This window comes from Scyliorhinus torazame, chromosome 8, assembly GCF_047496885.1.
Source record: "Scyliorhinus torazame isolate Kashiwa2021f chromosome 8, sScyTor2.1, whole genome shotgun sequence".
Lineage (NCBI taxonomy): Eukaryota > Metazoa > Chordata > Chondrichthyes > Carcharhiniformes > Scyliorhinidae > Scyliorhinus > Scyliorhinus torazame.
In genome coordinates, this window is record NC_092714.1 from 278,214,193 (window position 1) to 278,237,542 (window position 23,350).

The following is a 23,350-nucleotide window of genomic DNA, read 5'->3' on the forward strand; positions in this document are numbered from 1 at the left end:
TTATACAGTGACAGACCCGTCCCCACCAGTACTGTACTCCAGTGTTATACAGTGACAGACCCGTCCCCACCAGTACTGTAACCCAGTGTTATACAGTGACAGACCCCTCCCCACCAATACTGTACCCCAGTGTTATACAGTGACAGACCCGTCCCCACCAGTACTGTACTCCAGTGTTATACAGCGACAGACCCGTCCCCCCCCAGTACTGTACCCCAGTGTTAAACAGTGAAAGACCCATCCCCACCAGTACTGTACCCCAGTGTTATACAGTGACAGACCCGTCCCCACCGGTACTGTACCCCAGTGTTATACATTGACAGACCCGTCCCCACCAGTACTGTCCCCCAGTGTAATACAGTGACAGACCCGTCCTCACCAGTACTGTACCCCAGTGTAATACAGTGACAGACACGTCCCCACCAGTACTGTACCCCAGTGTTATACAGTGACAGACCCGTCCCCACCAGTACTGTACCCCAGTGTTATACAGTGACAGACCTGTCCCCACCAGTACTGTACCCCAGTGTGATACAGTGACAGACCCGTCCCCACCAGTACTGTACCCCAGTGTTATACAGTGACAGACCCGTCCCCACCAGTACTGTACCCCAGTGTTATACAGTGACAGACCCGTCCCCACCAGTACTGTACCCCAGTGTTATACAGTGACAGACCCGTCCCCACCAGGACTGCACCCCAGTGTTATACAGTGACAGACCCGTCCCCACCAGTACTGTACCCCAGTGTTATACAGTGACAGACCCGTCCCCACCAGTACTGTACCCCAGTGTTATACAGTGACAGACCCGTCCCCACCAGTACTGCACCCCAGTGTTATACAGTGACAGACCCGTCCCCACCAGTACTGCACCCCAGTGTTATACAGTGACAGACCCGTCCCCACCAGTACTGTACCCCAGTGTTATACAGTGACAGACCCGTCCCCACCGGTACTGTACCCCAGTGTTATACATTGACAGACCCGTCCCCACCAGTACTGTACCCCAGTGTTATACATTGACAGACCCGTCCCCACCAGTACTGTACCCCAGTGTTATACAGTGACAGACCCGTCCCCACCGGTACTGTACCCCAGTGTTATACATTGACAGACCCGTCCCCACCAGTACTGTACCCCAGTGTAATACAGTGACAGACCCGTCCTCACCAGTACTGTACCCCAGTGTAATACAGTGACAGACCCGTCCCCACCAGTACTGTACCCCAGTGTTATACAGTGACAGACCCATCCCCACCAGTACTGCACCCCAGTGTTATACAGTGACAGACCCGTCCCCACCAGTACTGTACCCCAGTGTTATACAGTGACAGACCCGTCCCCACCAGTACTGTACCCCAGTGTTATACAGTGACAGACCCGTCCCCACCAGTACTGTATCCCAGTGTTATACAGTGACAGACCCGTCCCCACCAGTACTGTACCCCAGTGTTATACAGTGACAGACCCGTCCCCACCAGTACTGTACCCCAGTGTTATACAGAGACAGACCCGACCCCACCAGTACTGTACCCCAGTGTTATACAGTGACAGACCCGTCCCCACCAGTACTGTACCCCAGTGTTATACAGTGACAGACCCGTCCTCACCAGTACTGTACCCCAGTGTTATACAGTGACAGACCCATCCCCACCAGTACTGTACCCCAGTGTTATACAGTGACAGACCCGTCCCCACCAGTACTGTACCCCAGTGTTATACAGTGACAGACCCGTCCCCACCAGTACTGTACCCCAGTGTTATACAGTGACAGACCCGTCCCCACCAGTACTGTACCCCAGTGTTATACAGTGACAGACCCGTCCCCACCAGTACTGTACCCCAGTGTTATACAGTGACAGACCCGTCCCCACCAGTACTGTACCCCAGTGTTATACAGTGACAGACCCGTCCCCACCAGTACTGTACCCCAGTGTTATACAGTGACAGACCCATCCCCACCAGTACTGTACCCCAGTGTTATACAGTGACAGACCCATCCCCACCAGTACTGTACCCCAGTGTTATACAGTGACAGACCCGTCCCCACCAGTACTGTACCCCAGTGTTATACAGTGACAGACCTGTCCCCACCAGTACTGTACCCCAGTGTTATACAGTGACAGACCCGTCCCCACCAGTACTGTACCCCAGTGTTATACAGTGACAGACCCGTCCCCACCAGTACTGTACCCCAGTGTTATACAGTGACAGACCCGTCCCCACCAGTACTGTACCCCAGTGTTATACAGTGACAGACCCGTCCCCACCAGTACTGTACCCCAGTGTTATACAGTGACAGACCCGTCCCCACCAGTACTGTACCCCAGTGTTATACAGTGACAGACCCATCCCCACCAGTACTGTACCCCAGTGTTATACAGTGACAGACCCATCCCCACCAGTACTGTACCCCAGTGTTATACAGTGACAGACCCATCCCCACCAGTACTGTATCCCAGTGTGATACAGTGACAGACCCATCCCCACCAGTACTGTATCCCAGTGTTATACAGAGACAGACCCATCCCCACCAGTACTGTACCCCAGTGTTATACAGCGACAGACCCGTCCCCACCAGTACTGTACCCCAGTGTTATACAGCGACAGACCCGTCCCCCCCCAGTACTGTACCCCAGTGTTAAACAGTGAAAGACCCATCCCCACCAGTACTGTACCCCAGTGTTATACAGTGACAGACCCGTCCCCACCAGTACTGTACCCCAGTGTTATACAGTGACAGACCCGTCCCCACCGGTACTGTACCCCAGTGTTATACATTGACAGACCCGTCCCCACCAGTACTGTACCCCAGTGTAATACAGTGACAGACCCGTCCCCACCAGTACTGTACCCCAGTGTTATACAGTGACAGACCCGTCCCCACCGGTACTGTACCCCAGTGTTATACATTGACAGACCCGTCCCCACCAGTACTGTACCCCAGTGTTATACATTGACAGACCCGTCCCCACCAGTACTGTACCCCAGTGTTACACAGTGACAGACCCGTCCCCACCAGTACTGTACCCCAGTGTTATACAGTGACAGACCCGTCCCCACCGGTACTGTACCCCAGTGTTATACATTGACAGACCAGTCCCCACAAGTACTGTACCCCAGTGTAATACAGTGACAGACCCGTCCTCACCAGTACTGTACCCCAGTGTAATACAGTGACAGACCCGTCCCCACCAGTACTGTACCCCAGTGTTATACAGTGACAGACCCGTCCCCACCAGTACTGCACCCCAGTGTTATACAGTGACAGACCCGTCCCCACCAGTACTGTACCCCAGTGTTATACAGTGACAGACCCGTCCCCACCAGTACTGTACCCCAGTGTTATACAGTGACAGACCCGTCCCCACCAGTACTGTATCCCAGTGTTATACAGTGACAGACCCGTCCCCACCAGTACTGTACCCCAGTGTTATACAGTGACAGACCCGTCCCCCCAGTACTGTACCCCAGAGTTATACAGAGACAGACCCGACCCCACCAGTACTGTACCCCAGTGTTATACAGTGACAGACCCGTCCCCACCAGTACTGTACCCCAGTGTTATACAGTGACAGACCCGTCCCCACCAGTACTGTACCCCAGTGTTATACAGTGAAAGACCCATCCCCACCAGTACTGTACCCCAGTGTTATACAGTGACAGACCCGTCCCCACCAGTACTGTACCCCAGTGTTATACAGTGACAGACCCGTCCCCACCAGTACTGTACCCCAGTGTTATACAGTGACAGACCCGTCCCCACCAGTACTGTACCCCAGTGTTATACAGTGACAGACCCGTCCCCACCAGTACTGTACCCCAGTGTTATACAGTGACAGACCCGTCCCCACCAGTACTGTACCCCAGTGTTATACAGTGACAGACCCGTCCCCACCAGTACTGTACCCCAGTGTTATACAGTGACAGACCCATCCCCACCAGTACTGTACCCCAGTGTTATACAGTGACAGACCCATCCCCACCAGTACTGTACCCCAGTGTTATACAGTGACAGACCCGTCCCCACCAGTACTGTACCCCAGTGTTATACAGTGACAGACCCGTCCCCACCAGTACTGTACCCCAGTGTTATACAGTGACAGACCCGTCCCCACCAGTACTGTACCCCAGTGTTATACAGTGACAGACCCGTCCCCACCAGTACTGTACCCCAGTGTTATACAGTGACAGACCCGTCCCCACCAGTACTGTACCCCAGTGTTATACAGTGACAGACCCGTCCCCACCAGTACTGTACCCCAGTGTTATACAGTGACAGACCCGTCCCCACCAGTACTGTACCCCAGTGTTATACAGTGACAGACCCATCCCCACCAGTACTGTACCCCAGTGTTATACAGTGACAGACCCATCCCCACCAGTACTGTACCCCAGTGTTATACAGTGACAGACCCATCCCCACCAGTACTGTATCCCAGTGTGATACAGTGACAGACCCATCCCCACCAGTACTGTATCCCAGTGTTATACAGAGACAGACCCATCCCCACCAGTACTGTACCCCAGTGTTATACAGCGACAGACCCGTCCCCACCAGTACTGTACCCCAGTGTTATACAGTGACAGACCCGTCCCCACCAGTACTGTACCCCAGTGTTACACAGTGACAGACCCATCCCCACCAGTACTGTACCCCAGTGTTACACAGTGACAGACCCATCCCCACCAGTACTGTATCCCAGTGTGATACAGTGACAGACCCATCCCCACCAGTACTGTATCCCAGTGTTATACAGAGACAGACCCATCCCCACCAGTACTGTACCCCAGTGTTATACAGCGACAGACCCGTCCCCACCAGTACTGTACCCCAGTGTTATACAGTGACAGACCCGTCCCCACCAGTACTGTACCCCAGTGTTACACAGTGACAGACCCGTCCCCACCAGTACTGTGCCCCAGTGTTATACAGTGACAGACCCGTCCCCACCAGTACTGTACCCCAGGGTTATACAGTGACAGACCCATCCCCACCAGTACTGTACCCCAGTGTTATAGTGACAGACCCGTCACCAGTACTGTACCCCAGTGTTATACAGTGACAGACCCATCCCCACCAGTACTGTACCCCAGTGTTATACAGTGACAGACCCGTCCCCACCAGTACTGTACCCCAGTGTTATACAGTGACAGACACGTCCCCACCAGTACTGTACCCCAGTGTTATACAGTGACAGACCCGTCACCAGTACTGTACCCCAGTGTTATACAGTGACAGACACGTCCCCACCAGTACTGTACCCCAGTGTTATACAGTGACAGACCCGTCCCCACCAGTACTGTACCCCAGGGTTATACAGTGACAGACCCATCCACACCAGTACTGTACCCGTGTTATACAGTGACAGACACGTCCCCACCAGTACTGTACCCCAGTGTTATACAGTGACAGACCCGTCCCCACCAGTACTGCACCCCAGTGTTATACAGTGACAGACCCATCCCCACCAGTACTGTACCCCAGTGTTATACAGTGACAGACACGTCCCCACCAGTACTGTACCCCAGTGTTATACAGTGACAGACCCGTCCCCACCAGTACTGTACCCCAGTGTTATACAGTGACAGACCCATCCCCAGTACTGTACCCCAGTGTTAAACAGTGACAGACCCATCCCCACCAGTACTGCACCCCAGTGTTATACAGTGACAGACCCATCCCCATCAGTACTGTATCCCAGTGTTATACAGTGACAGACCCGTCCCCACCAGTACTGTACCCCAGTGTTATACAGTGACAGACCCGTCCCCACCAGTACTGTACCCCAGTGTTATACAGTGACAGACCCATCCCCAGTACTGTACCCCAGTGTTAAACAGTGACAGACACGTCCCCACCAGTACTGTACCCCAGTGTTATACAGTGACAGACCCATCCCCAGTACTGTACCCCAGTGTTATACAGTGACAGACACGTCCCCACCAGTACTGTACCCCAGTGTTATACAGTGACAGACCCGTCCCCACCAGTACTGTACCCCAGTGTTATACAGTGACAGACCCATCCCCAGTACTGTACCCCAGTGTTAAACAGTGACAGACCCATCCCCACCAGTACTGCACCCCAGTGTTATACAGTGACAGACCCATCCCCATCAGTACTGCACCCCAGTGTTATACAGTGACAGACCCGTCCCCACCAGTACTGTACCCCAGTGTTATACAGTGACAGACCTGTCCCCACCAGTACTGTACCCCAGAGTTATACAGTGACAGACCCGTCTCCACCAGTACTGTACCCCAGTGTTATACAGCGACAGACCCGTCCCCACCAGTACTGTACCCCAGTGTTATACAGTGACAGACCCGTCCCCACCAGTACTGTACCCCAGTGTTATACAGTGGCGGACACGTCCCCACCAGTACTGTACCCCAGTGTTATACAGCGACAGACCCGTTCCCACCAGTACTGTACCCCAGTGTTATACAGCGACAGACCCGTCCCCACCAGTACTGTACCCCAGTGTTATACAGTGACAGACACGTCCCCACCAGTACTGTACCCCAGTGTTATATAGCGACAGACCCGTCCCCACCAATACTGTACCCCAGTGTTATACAGTGACAGACCCGTCCCCACCAGTACTGTACCCCAGTGTTATACAGTGACAGAACCGCCCCCACCAGTACTGTACCCGTGTTATACAGTGACAGACCCGTCCCCACCAGTACTGTACCCCAGTGTTATACAGTGACACACCCGTCCCCACCAGTACTGTACCCCAGTGTTATCCAGTGACAGACCCGTCCCCACCAGTACTGTACCCTAGTGTGATACAGTGACAGACCCGTCCCCACCAGTACTGTACCCCAGTGTGATACAGTGACAGGCCTGTCCCCACCAGTACTGTACCCCAGTGTTATACAGTGACAGACCCGTCCCCACCAGTACTGTACCCCAGTGTTAAACAGTGACAGACCCATCCCCACCAGTACTGCACCCCAGTGTGATACAGTGACAGACCCGTCCCCACCAGTACTGTACCCCAGTGTTATACAGTGACAGGCCTGTCCCCACCAGTACTGTACCCCAGTGTTATACAGTGACAGACCTGTCCCCACCAATACTGTACCCCAGTGTTATACAGTGACAGACCCGTCCCCACCCATACTGTACCCCAGTGTTACCCAGCGACAGACCCGTCCCCGCCAGTACTGTACCCCAGTGTTATACAGTGACAGACCCGTCCCTGCCAGGACTGTATCCCAGTGTGACACAGTGACAGACCTGTCCCCACCAGGACTGTACCCCAGTGTTAAACAGTGACAGACCCGTCCCCGCCAGGACTGTACCCCAGTGTGACACAGTGACAGACCCGTCCCCGCCAGGACTGTACCCCAGTGTGACACAGTGACAGACCCGTCCCCACCAGTACTGTACCCCAGTGTTATACAGTGACAGACCCGTCCCCACCAGTACTGTACCCCAGTGTTATACAGTGACAGACCCGTCCCCACCAGTACTGTACCCCAGTGTTATACAGTGACAGACCCGTCCCCACCAGTACTGTACCCCAGTGTTATACAGTGACAGACCCGTCCCCACCAGTACCGTCCGCCAGTGTGATACAGTGACAGACCCGTCCCCACCAGTACTGTACCCCAGTGTGATACAGTGACAGACCCGTCCCCACCAGTACTGTACCCCAGTGTTATACAGTGACAGGCCCGTCCCCACCAGTATTGTACCCCAGTGTTATACGGTGACAGACCCGTCACCACCAGTACTGTACCCCATGTGATACAGTGACAGACCCGTCCCCACCATTACTGTACCCCAGTGTTATACAGTGACAGACCCGTCCCCACCAGTACTGTACCCCAGTGTGATACAGTGACAGACCCGTCCCCACCAGTACTGTACCCCAGTGTTATACAGTGACAGACCCGTCCCCACCAGTACTGTATACCAGTGTTACACAGTGACAGACCCGTCCCCACCAGTACTGTACTCCAGTGTTATACAGCGACAGACCCGTTCCCACCAGTACTGTACCCCAGTGTTATACAGTGACAGACACGTCCCCACCAGTACTGTACCCCAGTGTTATACAGTGACAGACCCGTCACCAGTACTGTACCCCAGTGTTATACAGTGACAGACACGTCCCCACCAGTACTGTACCCCAGTGTTATACAGTGACAGACCCGTCCCCACCAGTACTGTACCCCAGGGTTATACAGTGACAGACCCATCCACACCAGTACTGTACCCGTGTTATACAGTGACAGACACGTCCCCACCAGTACTGTACCCCAGTGTTATACAGTGACAGACCCGTCCCCACCAGTACTGCACCCCAGTGTTATACAGTGACAGACCCATCCCCACCAGTACTGTACCCCAGTGTTATACAGTGACAGACACGTCCCCACCAGTACTGTACCCCAGTGTTATACAGTGACAGACCCATCCCCACCAGTACTGTACCCCAGTGTTATACAGTGACAGACCCATCCCCAGTACTGTACCCCAGTGTTAAACAGTGACAGACCCATCCCCACCAGTACTGCACCCCAGTGTTATACAGTGACAGACCCATCCCCATCAGTACTGTATCCCAGTGTTATACAGTGACAGACCTGTCCCCACCAGTACTGTACCCGTGTTATACAGTGACAGACCCGTCCCCACCAGTACTGTGCCCCAGTGTTATACAGTGACAGACCCATCCCCACCAGTACTGCACCCCAGTGTTATACAGTGACAGACCCATCCCCATCAGTACTGCACCCCAGTGTTATACAGTGACAGACCCGTCCCCACCAGTACTGTACCCCAGTGTTATACAGTGACAGACCTGTCCCCACCAGTACTGTACCCCAGAGTTATACAGTGACAGACCCGTCTCCACCAGTACTGTACCCCAGTGTTATACAGCGACAGACCCGTCCCCACCAGTACTGTACCCCAGTGTTATACAGTGACAGACCCGTCCCCACCAGTACTGTACCCCAGTGTTATACAGTGGCGGACACGTCCCCACCAGTACTGTACCCCAGTGTTATACAGCGACAGACCCGTTCCCACCAGTACTGTACCCCAGTGTTATACAGCGACAGACCCGTCCCCACCAGTACTGTACCCCAGTGTTATACAGTGACAGACACGTCCCCACCAGTACTGTACCCCAGTGTTATATAGCGACAGACCCGTCCCCACCAATACTGTACCCCAGTGTTATACAGTGACAGACCCGTCCCCACCAGTACTGTACCCCAGTGTTATACAGTGACAGAACCGCCCCCACCAGTACTGTACCCGTGTTATACAGTGACAGACCCGTCCCCACCAGTACTGTACCCCAGTGTTATACAGTGACACACCCGTCCCCACCAGTACTGTACCCCAGTGTTATCCAGTGACAGACCCGTCCCCACCAGTACTGTACCCTAGTGTGATACAGTGACAGACCCGTCCCCACCAGTACTGTACCCCAGTGTGATACAGTGACAGGCCTGTCCCCACCAGTACTGTACCCCAGTGTTATACAGTGACAGACCCGTCCCCACCAGTACTGTACCCCAGTGTTAAACAGTGACAGACCCATCCCCACCAGTACTGTACCCCAGTGTGATACAGTGACAGACCCGTCCCCACCAGTACTGTACCCCAGTGTTATACAGTGACAGGCCTGTCCCCACCAGTACTGTACCCCAGTGTTATACAGTGACAGACCTGTCCCCACCAATACTGTACCCCAGTGTTATACAGTGACAGACCCGTCCCCACCCATACTGTACCCCAGTGTTACCCAGCGACAGACCCGTCCCCGCCAGTACTGTACCCCAGTGTTATACAGTGACAGACCCGTCCCTGCCAGGACTGTATCCCAGTGTGACACAGTGACAGACCTGTCCCCACCAGGACTGTACCCCAGTGTTAAACAGTGACAGACCCGTCCCCGCCAGGACTGTACCCCAGTGTGACACAGTGACAGACCCGTCCCCGCCAGGACTGTACCCCAGTGTGACACAGTGACAGACCCGTCCCCACCAGTACTGTACCCCAGTGTTATACAGTGACAGACCCGTCCCCACCAGTACTGTACCCCAGTGTTATACAGTGACAGACCCGTCCCCACCAGTACTGTACCCCAGTGTTATACAGTGACAGACCCGTCCCCACCAGTACTGTACCCCAGTGTTATACAGTGACAGACCCGTCCCCACCAGTACCGTCCGCCAGTGTGATACAGTGACAGACCCGTCCCCACCAGTACTGTACCCCAGTGTGATACAGTGACAGACCCGTCCCCACCAGTACTGTACCCCAGTGTTACACAGTGACAGACCCGTCCCCACCAGTACTGTACCCCAGTGTTATACAGTGACAGACCCGTACCCACCGGTATTGTACCCCAGTGTTATACAGTGACAGACCCGTCCCCACCAGTACTGTACTCCAGTGTTATACAGTGACAGACCCGTCCCCACCAGTACTGTACTCCAGTGTTATACAGTGACAGACCTGACCCCACCAGTACTGGTACCCCAGTGTTATACAGTGACAGACCCGTCCCCACCAGTACTGTACCCCAGTGTTATACAGTGACAGACCCGTCCCCACCAGTACTGTACCCCAGTGTGATACAGTGACAGACCCGTCCCCACCAGTACTGTACCCCAGTGTTATACAGTGACAGACCCGTCCCCACCAGTACTGTATACCAGTGTTACACAGTGACAGACCCGTCCCCACCAGTACTGTACTCCAGTGTTATACAGCGACAGACCCGTTCCCACCAGTACTGTATACCAGTGTTACACAGTGACAGACCCGTCCCCACCAGTACTGTACCCCAGTGTTATACAGTGACAGACCCGTCCCCACCAGTACTGTACCCCAGTGTTATACAGTGACAGACCCGTACCCACCGGTATTGTACCCCAGTGTTATACAGTGACAGACCCGTCCCCACCAGTACTGTACTCCAGTGTTATACAGTGACAGACCCGTCCCCACCAGTACTGTACTCCAGTGTTATACAGTGACAGACCTGACCCCACCAGTACTGTACCCCAGTGTTATACAGTGACAGACCCGTCCCCACCAGTACTGTACCCCAGTGTTATACAGTGACAGACCAATCCCCACCAGTACTGTACCCCAGTGTTATACAGTGACAGACCCGTCCCCACCAGTACTGTACCCCAGTGTTACACAGTGACAGACCCGTCCCCACCAGTACTGTACCCCAGTGTTATACAGTGACAGACCCGTACCCACCGGTATTGTACCCCAGTGTTATACAGTGACAGACCCGTCCCCACCAGTACTGTACTCCAGTGTTATACAGTGACAGACCCGTCCCCACCAGTACTGTACTCCAGTGTTATACAGTGACAGACCTGACCCCACCAGTACTGGTACCCCAGTGTTATACAGTGACAGACCCGTCCCCACCAGTACTGTACCCCAGTGTTATACAGTGACAGACCAATCCCCACCAGTACTGTACCCCAGTGTTACACAGTGACAGACCCGTCCCCACCAGTACTGTACCCCAGTGTTATACAGTGACAGACCCATCCCCACCGGTACTGTACCCCAGTGTTATACAGTGACAGACCCGTCCCCACCAGTACTGAACCCCAGTGTTATACAGGGACAGACCCGTCCCCACCAGTACTGTATCCCAGTGTTATACAGCGACAGACCCATCCCCACCAGTACTGTACGCCAGTGTTATACAGCGACAGACCCGTCCCCACCAGTACTGTACCCCAGTGTTATACAGTGACAGACCCGTTCCCACCAGTACTGTACCCCAGTGTTATACAGTGACAGACCCATCCCCACCAGTACTGTACCCCAGTGTTACACAGTGACAGACCCGTCCCCACCAGTACTGTACCCCAGTGTTATACAGTGACAGACCCGTCCCCACCAGTACTGTACCCCAGTGTTATACAGTGACAGACATGTCCCCACCAGTACTGTACCCCAGTGTTACACAGTGACAGACCCGTCCCCACCAGTGCTGTACCCCAGTGTTATACAGTGACAGACCCGTCCCCACCAGTACTGTACCCCAGTGTTATACAGTGACAGACCCGTCCCCACCAGTACTGTACTCCAGTGTTATACAGTGACAGACCCGTCCCCACCAGTACTGTACTCCAGTGTTATACAGTGACAGACCAATCCCCACCAGTACTGTACCCCAGTGTTATACAGTGACAGACCCGTCCCCACCAGTACTGTACCCCAGTGTTACACAGTGACAGACCCGTCCCCACCAGTACTGTACCCCAGTGTTATACAGTGACAGACCCGTCCCCACCGGTACTGTACCCCAGTGTTATACAGTGACAGACCCGTCCCCACCAGTACTGAACCCCAGTGTTATACAGGGACAGACCCGTCCCCACCAGTACTGTATCCCAGTGTTATACAGCGACAGACCCGTCCCCACCAGTACTGTACGCCAGTGTTATACAGCGACAGACCCGTCCCCACCAGTACTGTACCCCAGTGTTATACAGTGACAGACCCGTTCCCACCAGTACTGTACCCCAGTGTTATACAGTGACAGACCCATCCCCACCAGTACTGTACCCCAGTGTTACACAGTGACAGACCCGTCCCCACCAGTACTGTACCCCAGTGTTATACAGTGACAGACCCGTCCCCACCAGTACTGTACCCCAGTGTTATACAGTGACAGACACGTCCCCACCAGTACTGTACCCCAGTGTTATACAGCGACAGACTCGTCCCCACCAGTACTGTACCCCAGTGTTATACAGTGACAGACCCGTCCCCACCAGTACTGTACCGCAGTGTTATACTGTGACAGACCCACCCCCACCAGTACTGTACCCCAGTGTTATACTGCGACAGACCCGTCCCCACCAGTACTGTACCCCAGTGTTATACAGTGACAGACCCGTCCCCACCAGTACTGTACTCTAGTGTTATACAGTGACAGACCCGTCCCCACCAGTACTGTACCCCAGTGTGATACAGTGACAGACCCGTCCCCACCAGTACTGTACTCTAGTGTTATACAGTGACAGACCCGTCCCCACCAGTACTGTACCCCAGTGTTATACAGTGACAGACCCATCCCCACCAGTACTGTACCCCAGTGTTATACAGTGACAGACCCGTCCCCACCAGTACTGTACTCTAGTGTTATACAGTGACAGACCCGTCCCCACCAGTACTGTACCCCAGTGTGATACAGTGACAGACCCGTCCCCACCAGTACTGTACCCCAGTGTTATACAGTGACAGGCCTGTCCCCACCAGTACTGTACCCCAGTGTTATACAGTGACAGACCCGTCCCCACCAGTACTGTACCCCAATGTTATACAGTGACAGACCCATCCCCACCAGTACTGTACCCCAGTGTTATACAGTGACAGACCCGTCCCCACCAGTACTGTACCCCAGTGTTATACAGTGACAGACCCGTCCCCACCAGTACTGTACCCTAGTGTTATACAGTGACAGACCCGTCCCCACCAGTACTGTACCCCAGTGTTATGCAGTGACAGGCCCGTCCCCACCAGTACTGTACCCCAGTGTTATACAGTGACAGGCCTGTCCCCACCAGTACTGTACCCCAGTGTTATACAGTGACAGACCCGTCCCCACCAGTACTGTACCCCAATGTTATACAGTGACAGACCCGTCCCCACCAGTACTGTGCCCCAGTGTTAAACAGTGACAGACCCATCCCCACAAGTACTGTACCCCAGTGTGATACAGTGACAGACCCGTCCCCACCAGTACTGTGCCCCAGTGTTATACAGTGACAGGCCTGTCCCCACCAGTACTGTACCCCAGTGTTATACAGTGACAGACCCGTCCCCACCAGTACTGTACCCCAGTGTTATACAGTGACAGACCAGTCCCCACCCATACTGTACCCCAGTGTTACCCAGCGACAGACCCGTCCCCACCAGTACTGTACCCCAGTGTTATACAGTGACAGACCCGTCCCTGCCAGGACTGTACCCCAGTGTGACACAGTGACAGACCTGTCTCCACCAGTACTGTACCCCAGTGTTATACAGTGACAGACACGTCCCCACCAGTACTGTACCCCAGTGTTAAACAGTGACAGACCCGTCCTCACCAGTACTGTACCCCAGTGTTATACAGTGACAGACCCGTCCCCACCAGTACTGCACCCCAGTGTTATACAGTGAGACCCGTCCCCACCAGGACTGTACCCCAGTGTTACACAGTGACAGACCCGTCCCCACCAGTACTGTACCTCAGTGTGATATAGTGTTATACTTCTTCACCCACCCAGTCACCTCAACAACTCTCCATACTCCTACCTTCTGTGGAACAGAAACAGGAAGAATATAGAAAGAGATGGAGAAATGGAGAAAAGGCGTGAAAGAAAATTTCCTCGAAAGCTAGGTTGATGGAACTGGACTTCCGATTAATTTGTGTCACTTGATCAAATCAGAGTGATGCTGGTCCACAGAGCCTGCCTCATCCGCCATCGACCTGTATCGCAGGGCCCAGGAACGTGAACTCCTGCCAAGTTCTCTCACTCCATCAACGTCGTCAGCCTCCACTCTCTGAAAGCACCCTCTTTCAAACCATCAGTCTTCCTCCACCTCCAACCCCTGTCATTGTCAGCACCCCTCCCCCCTGCGCCATTGTAAGTTACTAAAGTGAGAGGAGCCACAAAGAGAATAGGAAGGTCCCAGCCAGATGTGGTGCAGCCCGATACACCGTATCTGTCACGACCCCATGCAGCTTGGAGGTTGTTTCCACAAACCCTGCTCCAGTTATTGCAGCTCTGTAGTTACACAGCTTGGGTAGGACCCAGTGCACCCTGTGCTTTCCTCTGACCCACCCTCAGGACCCAGCACTCAAACCTGGCACGGAAGAGGCTGTTATCACCTTGCTGGTTGCTGCCCACAGCCCAGTCTTGGAGCCAGAGCAGAGAGAAGTGGGAGAGCTGCATTCGCTAAACGACCTCCAAGTTTCGGATGTCTCGGAGGATGCTGAACTGGTAGACATCTGCAGGTCAAGCCAAGAATTAAAGCAAAAAATAGGAAAGAGAGAGAGGGAGGAAGAGAGAGAGAGAGACAGGAAGTAGAAAGATTAGAAATCATAACCGTGAACATTTTTAGTTATTAAACCCTTTGAAAGTCCGGGATAGTGTGAGGCAGCGATTTGAATGGACATGGCAGCAATAAACAGGATTAACATGGAGTAAATCGTCACTGCTTGTTTCGCTTCAGCATTCAGCACACACACAACACACCCACTCTGAGTGAACTCCCAAAGTACCCCCACAGCTCTCGTCCCTACACAGGCACGGTGGCACAGTGGTTAGCACTGTTGCTTCACAGCTCTAGGGTCCCAGGTTCGATTCCCCGCTGGGTCACTGTCTGTGCGGAGTCTGCACGTTCTCCCCGTGTCTGCGTGGGTTTCCTCCGGGCGCTCCGGTTTCCTCCCACAAATCCCGAAAGACGTGCTGTTAGGTGAATTGGACATTCTGAATTCTCCCTCTGTGTACCCGAACAGGTGCTGGAATGTGGCGACTAGGGGATTTCACAGTAACTTCATTGCAGTGTTAATGTAAGCTTACTTGTGACAATAAAGATTATAACTCCCTGTCCCACCCTCACAACCCTTCCCACTCCATAACCCTCCCCGCAGCCCCTCCCCACCTTCCCCGCAGCCCCCTCCTCCACCTTCCCCGCAGCCCCCTCCCCCATCTTCCCCGCAGCCCCCTTCCCACCTTCCCCGCAGCCCCCTCCCCCACATTCCCCACAGCCCCCTCCCCCACCTTCCCCGCAGCCCCCTCCCCACACCCACCTTCCCCGCAGCCCCCTCCCCATGCCCACCTTCCCCGTAAACCCCCCAAAATTCCCCATAACATGCCCCCCCCCCTCGAAGGTGGAATACTGATGAAAGTGTATGGTAGGCAGAGACAGCTCATCTGCATCGTCGCCTGTCTCACATGTACCACAGTGGGACATGCAAAGCAACACTGGAATATGGTGGAGGGGGGTTGCTAGGAGATTGCTAGGGTTTTGGGGTAGCTGCTGCAGGGTTGAGTGTGAGGTGGTGGAACGGAGTGTATGGCAGAGTCTACATTAACACAAGACGCTAAAGATCTGGGGACAGTGGAGACGACACAGGGGAGCGTTGGGAGCCTCGGCGTGGTCCCCGATTAGGGATAACCATCGGTTTGTCCCAGGAAGGATGGACGGGGGGTTTCAGAGCTGGCATCGGGCAGGGATTAGAAGAATGGGGGACCTGTTCATCGATGGGACGTTTGCGAGCTTAGGGGCGCTAGAGGAGAAATTTGGACTACCCCCGGGAAATGTCTTCCGGTACATGCAAGTGAGGGTGTTTGTGAGGCGGCAGGTGAGGGAATTCCCGCTGCTCCCGGCACAGGGGATTCAAGACAGGGTGATTTCGGGCGTATGGGTCGGGGAGGGCAAGGTGTCGGCGATATACCAGGAGATGAAAGAGGGGGAGGCTTTGGCAGAGGAGCTGAAGGGTAAACGGGAAGAGGAACTGGGGGAAGAGATTGAGGAGGGTCTGTGGGCTGATGCCCTAGGTAGGGTTAATTCCTCCTCCTCGTGTGCCAGGCTTAGCCTGATACAGTTTAAGGTGGTCCACAGAGCGCACTTGACGGGGGCGAGGTCGAGTAGGTTCTTTGGGGTAGAGGACAGATGTGGAAGGTGCTCAGGGAGCCCGGCGAACCATGTCCATATGTTTTGGTCATGCCCGGCACTGGAGTGGTTCTGGAGGAGAATTGCGGGAACAGTATCTAAGGTGGTGAAAGTCCAGGTCAAGCCAAGCTGGGGGCTAGCTATATTTGGAGTAGTGGACGAGCCGGGAGTGCAGGAGGCGAAAGAGGCCGGCATTCTGGCCTTTGCGTCCCTAGTAGCCCGGCGAAGGATCTTGCTAATGTGGAAGGAGGCGAAGCCCCCTAGCCTGGAGGCCTGGATAAACGACATGGCTGGGTTCATAAAGTTGGAGAGGATTAAGTTTGCCTTGAGAGGGTCTGCGCAGGGGTTCTACAGGCGGTGGCAACCGTTCCTACACTATCTCGCGTTAGAGGAAGGTCGGACAGCAGCAACAGCAACCCGGGGCGGGGGGGGGGGGGGGGGGGGGGGGCACATCGTTCGTGGTGGCAGCGGCCGGGGGGGGGGTTTCTGGGGGGCATTTGAGCAAGAAAACACATGAATGATCTGGAAAACTGACATGTACGGGAGGAATCCAATATTGACTTGCTATGTTTATGTGTTGCTATGCAAGCTTTCTTTCTTTTTGTAACGCCGGGGGGGGGTTGTTTGTATGGTTGAAAACTTTGTTGAAAAATTCTGAATAAATATATTTTTAAAAAAAGAAATGACATCGTAAACTTCACTTGTAACATCACAGCAACAAGCAGCTGAACTGCTACAAAATACTCATCAGTCAGTGTTAGATTAATGCATCAGGTAGGAGGAGGTTCCACACTGAGGCCTCGGACAGATACATCACACTTGCATCTCTGAATTCAAAGGGGTCTCCAGGCTCCGGATATGAAGATCTATTTAAACTGACCACAGCAGCCACAGTGGTACAACATTCCTCATTCAGGATTACAGAGGGTGCCAGCACAGAACGAGGCCATTCAGCCCCTCCAGCCTTTGCCAGCGCTCTGAATGAATTCTCCACTCACTCCCGAGACCCTGCCCTTTCACATTTCCCTATTCCAATTATTTATCAACCTCCCTCAAAACTGTTTCTGCCTTTATTGCAAACAGATTGGAGAGCAGGAGTAATGAAATCATACAACAAGTGTACAGATCTTTGTGATCGTGCATCTGGAATACTCTGGGCAGTTTCGATCTCCACATTTAAGGAACGATATACTTGAATTGATACAGCAAAGGTTCACTAGTTAGGTCCCTGGGCTGAGGGGCTGCCTTGTGAGTAAATTAGGCTTATATACTCTGGAGTTATATACTCACTGAAACACACGGGACTCTGGAGGGGTTTAAAGACCTTTATTCGAATGAAAATAGCCCCATGTCTCCCATCTCTCCCCAAAGATAACTGCCGGGATCCTCCAGGTCCACCTGCTAGATTCGGGATTCGCGATGGCCTCTGGAATCCTGGGTCGGGCCAAAATCGGGCTTCGTGTCATGCAGCATCCCGTTGCATCCCGTGCCTACCCTGCCTGCCAAAGCGGGTTTTCCGATGTCCCATCCGGGCTTCCCAGACCCCAGGACCCTGCACATGTAACTCATTAGATCTATTTTACATGTCATTGACAGACAGGACGTACCATTCACTCACCGGGCGGGAATCTCCCAGGAGGTGCTGGGGTTTGGTGTGAATTGGTCCACGTATCGAGCAATGTGGGCCTGGCGACTTGCAGTCTGAGGGGTGGCAAGGTGGTAAGTATCCTCCCAATAATTGGGCCAGGGTGCCGATGGGGGTCCATCGTGGGAGGTGGGGGTCAGGGGGGCTTGTGCTGGGCTGGAGGGGCTCAGACCGGGGTCGTCCCAAGGATGGGGCTCGATTGGCTGTCTCTCCATCAGTCAGTATGTAAAAAATAAAGTTTTCACATAATAAAGTGAATATGTTCTCCTCTGTACCCCAAAGCCCTTTAGAAAGTCAGTCAGGATGCCAAGTTTAAAGCAAATTACTGCAAATCTGAACTAAAAACAGAAAATTCTGGACAATGGCAGCAGGTCTGACAGCCTCTGTGGAGAGGGGAGCGAAGGTTCCGAGTCTGGTGACTCTTTCAGAGAGGCTGTCAGATTTGCTGTGATTGTCCAGTGTTTTCTGTTTTTATGCCAGGTTTAAAAGTCTGTGTGAAGAAGGTCAACACAGACTTCTAACGTCAAAGGGCAATGAAACTGACTATGTGAAAACCACCTCAGCGTGTTTGGCTAGAAGGCTGAAAGCTTTGAACTGGATTGTTTACATTCAATTTCACACTCCTTTGCCTGCCAAAAGCTTTTCGATTGACAGGTTGAGACAGGTTCAAAGGGGAGAATCAGATTGTTTATTTTCATAGCTCTGAAGGGATCCATTAATTCAGGGTAACCGGTATTTTCCTAACCCCAGGTTTTTTTTAAATGAGTCTGACTCTTTGTTCTCAAGTGCAACTGTGGGGGCTCAGGGGGCTAGGGGTACAGATGAAACACTTTCACTTTATTATGAAGGATGTGTATTTCTAAGGTATTGAGTAACTGATAATTTTTATGATTGGACAGCCAGAAACGGGTTCAATATTTCAGTGCTTCCTCCATGGCCAAACAGCTAACCCACATTAATCCTGCACAAAGAATGAAGCCTCTGGCTGGAGGTAGCCCTGGTCCAGTAAGCCGGGCCCTGGTGTGAGACCGCACATTCAGGCAGTGGGGGAGCGAATCATGGGCAAAACTAAAATTCACCATGAAATAAGAACTGGATCCACACCTGTCCAGACTCGAGGATAATCTGAATAAGCCAACATATGAGGAGGTGCTCACTCCCCTCGATGGATAAACTCGCCACCGGTTCTACTGCAGGTCTCAGGCTAAGCTGGGAAACCCAGTAAGTTGCAGGTATATAATCAGGTTTTCACTGTCTGAGGGCCTGATTTTGGGGTTTTATACAGAATTAACCCTTCAATGAACCAGAGACCTTTGTTGGTTAGAGCAATAATACAGCAAGGGGCAGCAAGAGGCGGTGGGCACAGGGCAGCGAGAGGCGGTGGGCACAGGGCAGCGAGAGGCGATGGGCACAGGGCAGCGAGAGGTGGTGGGCACAGGGCAGCGAGAGGCGGTGGGCACAGGGCAGCGAGAGGCGGTGGGCACAGGGCAGCGAGAGGCGGTGGGCACAGGGCAGCGAGAGGCGGTGGGCACAGGGCAGCGAGAGGCGGTGGGCACAGGGCAGCGAGAGGCGGTGGGCACAGGGCAGCGAGAGGCGGTGGGCACAGGGCAGCGAGAGGCGGTGGGCACAGGGCAGCGAGAGGCGGTGGGGACAGGGCAGCGAGAGGCGGTGGGCACAGGGCAGCGAGAGGCGGTGGGCACAGGGCAGCGAGAGGCGGTGGGCACAGGGCAGCGAGAGGCGGTGGGCACAGGGCAGCGAGAGGCGGTGGGCACAGAGCGGCGAGAGGCGGGCAGCACAGGGTGGCGAGAGGCGGTGGGCACAGGGCTGTGAGAGGCGGGCAGCACAGGGCAGCGAGAGGCGGGCAGCACAGGGCAGCGAGAGGCGGGCAGCACAGGGCAGCGAGAGGCGGTGGGCACAGGGCAGCGCGAGGCGGTGGGCACAGGGCAGCAAGAGACGGTGGGCACAGGGCAGCGAGAGGCGGTGGGCACAGGGCAGTGAGAGGCGGTGGGCACAGGGCAGTGAGAGATGGGCAGCAGAGGGCAGTGAGAGGCGTTGGGCACAGGGCAGCGAGAGGCGGTGGGCACAGGGCAGCGAGAGGTGGGTGGCACAGGGCAGCGAGAGGTGGTGGGCACAGAGCAGCGAGAGGCGGTGGGCACAGGGCAGCGAGAGGCGGTGGGCACAGGGCAGCGAGAGGCGGTGGGCACAGGGCAGCGAGAGGCGGTGGGCACAGGGCAGCGAGAGGTGGTGGGCACAGAGCAGCGAGAGGCGGTGGGCACAGGGCAGTGACAGGCGGTGGGCACAGGGCAGCGAGAGGCGGTGGGCACAGGGCAGCGAGAGGCGGTGGGCACAGAGCGGCGAGAGGCGGGCAGCACAGGGTGGCGAGAGGCGGTGGGCACAGGGCTGTGAGAGGCGGGCAGCACAGGGCAGCGAGAGGCGGGCAGCACAGGTCAGCGAGAGGCGGTGGGCACAGGGCAGCGCGAGGCGGTGGGCACAGGGCAGCAAGAGACGGTGGGCACAGGGCAGCGAGAGGCGGTGGGCACAGGGCAGCGAGAGGCGGTGGGCACAGGGTAGCGAGAGGTGGGCAGCACAGGGCAGCGAGAGGAGGGCAGCACAGGGCAGTGCGAGGCAGTGGGCACAAGGTAGCGAGAGGCAGGCAGCACAGGGCAGCAAGAGGCGGGCAGCACAGGGCGGCGAGAGGCGGTGGACACAGGGCAGCGAGAGGCGGTGGACACAAGGCAGCGAGAGGCGGTGGACACAAGGCAGCGAGAGGGGGCAGCGAGAGGCGGTGGGCACAGGGCAGTGAGAGGCGGTGGGCACAGGGCAGCGAGAGGCGGTGGGCACAGGGCAGCGAGAGGCGGTGGGCACAGGGCAGCGAGAGGCGGTGGGCACAGGGCAGCGAGAGGCGGGCAGCACAGGGCAGCGAGAGGCGGGCAGCACAGGGCAGCGAGAGGCGGGCAGCACAGGGCAGCGAGAGGCGGTGGGTACAGGGCAGCGCGAGGCGGTGGGCACAGGGCAGCAAGAGACGGTGGGCACAGGGCAGTGAGAGGCGGTGGGCACAGGGCAGCGAGAGGCGGTGGGCACAGGGCAGCGAGAGGCGGTGGGCACAGGGCAGCGAGAGGCGGTGGGCACAGGGCAGCGAGAGGCGGTGGGCACAGGGCAGCGAGAGGGGGGCAGCGAGAGGCGGTGGGCACAGGGCAGCGAGAGGGGGGCAGCGAGAGGCGGTGGGCACAGGGCAGCGAGAGGGGGGCAGCGAGAGGCGGTGGGCACAGGGCAGCGAGAGGGGGGCAGCGAGAGGCGGTGGGCACAGGGCAGCGAGAGGGGGGCAGCGAGAGGCGGTGGGCACAGGGCAGTGAGAGGCGGTGGGCACAGGGCAGCGAGAGGCGGTGGGCACAGGGCAGCGAGAGGCGGTGGGCACAGGGCAGCGAGAGGGGGGCAGCACAGGGCAGCGAGAGGCGGTGGGCACAGGGCAGCGAGAGGCGGTGGGCACAGGGCAGCGAGAGGCGGTGGGCACAGGGCAGCGAGAGGCGGTGGGCACAGGCAGCGACAGGCGGTGGGCACAGGGCAGCGACAGGCGGTGGGCACAGGGCAGCGAGAGGCGGTGGGCACAGGGCAGCGAGAGGCGGTGGGCACAGGGCAGCGAGAGGCGGTGGGCACAGGGCAGCGAGAGGCGGGTGGGCACAGGTCAGCGAGAGGCGGTGGGCACAGGGCAGCGAGAGGCGGTGGGCACAGGGCGAGAGGCGGGCAGCACAGGGCAGCGAGAGGCGGTGGGCACAGGGCAGCGAGAGGCTGTGGGCACAGGGCAGCGAGAGGCTGTGGGCACAGGGCAGCGAGAGGCGGTGGGCACAAGGCAGCGAGAGGCGGGCAGCACAGGTCAGCGAGAGGCAGTGGGCACAGGGCAGCGAGAGGCGGGCAGCACAGGGCAGTGAGAGGCGGGCAGCACAGGGCAGCGAGAGGCGGTGGGCACAGGGCAGCGAGGCGGTGGGCACAGGGCAGCGAGAGGCGGTGGGCACTGGGCAGCGAGAGGCGGTGGGCACAGGGCAGCGACAGGCGGTGGGCACAGGGCAGCGAGAGGCGGTGGGCACAGGGCAGCGAGAGGCGGTGGGCACAGGTCAGCGAGAGGCGGTGGGCACAGGGCAGCGAGAGGTAGTGGGCACAGAGCAGCGAGAGGCGGTGGGCACAGGGCAGCGAGAGGCAGTGGGCACAGGGCAGCGACAGGCGGTGGGCACAGGGCAGCGAGAGGCGGTGGGCACAGGGCAGCGAGAGGCGGTGGGCACAGGGCAGCGAGAGGCGGTGGGCACAGGGCAGCGAGAGGCGGGCAGCACAGGGCAGCGAGAGGCGGGCAGCACAGGGCAGTGCGAGGCGGTGGGCACAGGGTAGCGAGAGGCGGTGGGCACAGGGTAGCGAGAGGCGGGCAGCACAGGGCAGTGAGAGGCGGGCAGCACAGGGCGGCGAGAGACGGGCAGCACAGGGCGGCGAGAGGCGGGCGGCACAGGGCGGCGAGAGGCGGTGGGCACAGGGCAGCGAGAGGCGGGCACAGGGCAGCGAGAGGCGGTGGGCACAGGGCTGCGAGAGGCGGTGGGCACAGGGCAGCGACAGGCGATGGGCACAGGGCAGCGAGAGTCGGTGGGCACAGGGCAGCGAGAGGCGGGCAGCGCAGGGCAGCGAGAGGCGGTGGGCACAGGGCAGCGAGAGGCGGTGGGCACAGGGCAGCGAGAGGTGGTGGGCACAGGGCAGCGAGAGGCGGTGGGCACAGGGCAGCGACAGGCGATGGGCACAGGGCAGCGAGAGGCGGTGGGCACAGGGCAGCGAGAGTCGGTGGGCACAGGGCAGCGAGAGGTGGTGGGCACAGGGCAGCGACAGGCGGTGGGCACAGGGCAGCGAGAGGCGGTGGGCACAGGGCAGCGAGAGTCGGTGGGCACAGGGCAGCGAGAGGTGGTGGGCACAGGGCAGCGAGAGGCGGTGGGCACAGGGCAGCGAGAGGCGGTGGGCACAGGGCAGCGAGAGGCGGTGGACA

At 56.6% G+C, this 23,350-nt stretch overlaps 1 protein-coding gene across 6 annotated transcripts in view; it reads right to left on the minus strand.

Moving 5' to 3' along the window:
* Positions 1 to 23,350, minus strand: part of mtss1 (MTSS I-BAR domain containing 1) — a 292,863-nt gene that overhangs the window by 50,204 nt on the left and 219,309 nt on the right. For 3 of the 6 annotated variants that reach the window (XM_072515391.1, XM_072515392.1, XM_072515390.1), the window contains exon 11: positions 14,902 to 15,021. The exons of the other annotated variants lie outside the window; for them this stretch is intronic. In XM_072515391.1, coding sequence (XP_072371492.1) covers positions 14,902 to 15,021 — 120 coding nt within the window. The remainder of the gene's footprint in view (positions 1 to 14,901; positions 15,022 to 23,350) is intronic. 6 annotated transcript variants of the gene reach the window in all.